Here is a 653-nt window from a genome sequence, read left to right on the forward strand (position 1 = left end):
CAGCAGCAGCAGCAGCAGCAGCATTTCCTGCTGCTGCTTCTTCCCTTCCTCCTGCTGCTTCACTCTTTGCTGCAGTTGCTGCTGCAAGATCATCAGCAGCAGCTGCTGCAGAAGCAGCAGCAGACGGAGCAGCAGCTGCTGCTCGGTCTGCTGCTGCTGCTTCTGCTGCCGCTGTTTCTCCGTCTGCAGCAGCATCTCCTGCTCCTGCTGCTTCTGCTTCTGCTGCTGCTGCTGCTGCTGCTGCTGCTGCTGCTGCAGTGGCTTTGTCTTTAAGCGATTGGCTTTTCCTTACATCAAAGAAAACTATGCGGCCGCCGTCTGCATGCGCTGCAGCAGCAGCAGCAGCAAAACTCTCCCATTTGGGGCTTTCTCCTTTTTTCTTTGCTGCAGCAGAAACAGCAGCAGCAGCAGCAGCAGATGCTGCAGCAGCAGGTTCAGCAGCAGCAGCAGCAACAGATGCTGCTGCTGCTGCACCCGCTGCTGCAGCTGCTGCTGCAGTGTCGTTCGTCATGGAGCCATCAGCAGGTAGAAGCTCTGTCTGCTGCAGCACAAGTAGCAGCAGCAGCAGCAGCTGTTGCTGCTGCTGCTGCAGCAGCAGCAGGAATCGATGCCGCGGGGGCTGGGGGAGGGAATGGGCCGCCCTGAGCCCCCCT

The 653-nt window shown here is 59.1% G+C and overlaps 1 protein-coding gene across 1 annotated transcript in view; it reads right to left on the minus strand.

The window, feature by feature from the left end:
• EMH_0037640 (uncharacterized protein) overlaps positions 1-511 on the minus strand; it is a gene marked incomplete at both ends in the record, with an annotated part of 1,086 nt that extends 575 nt beyond the window's left edge. Inside the window, one exon of the mRNA XM_013495197.1 lies at positions 1-511. Within this exon, the coding sequence (XP_013350651.1) occupies positions 1-511 (511 nt within the window).
• Between the last annotated feature and the right edge of the window lie 142 nt (positions 512-653).

The sequence above is a fragment of the Eimeria mitis genome, genomic scaffold (assembly GCF_000499745.2).
Source record: "Eimeria mitis Houghton genomic scaffold, Emh_scaff1467, whole genome shotgun sequence".
Taxonomy (NCBI): domain Eukaryota; phylum Apicomplexa; class Conoidasida; order Eucoccidiorida; family Eimeriidae; genus Eimeria; species Eimeria mitis.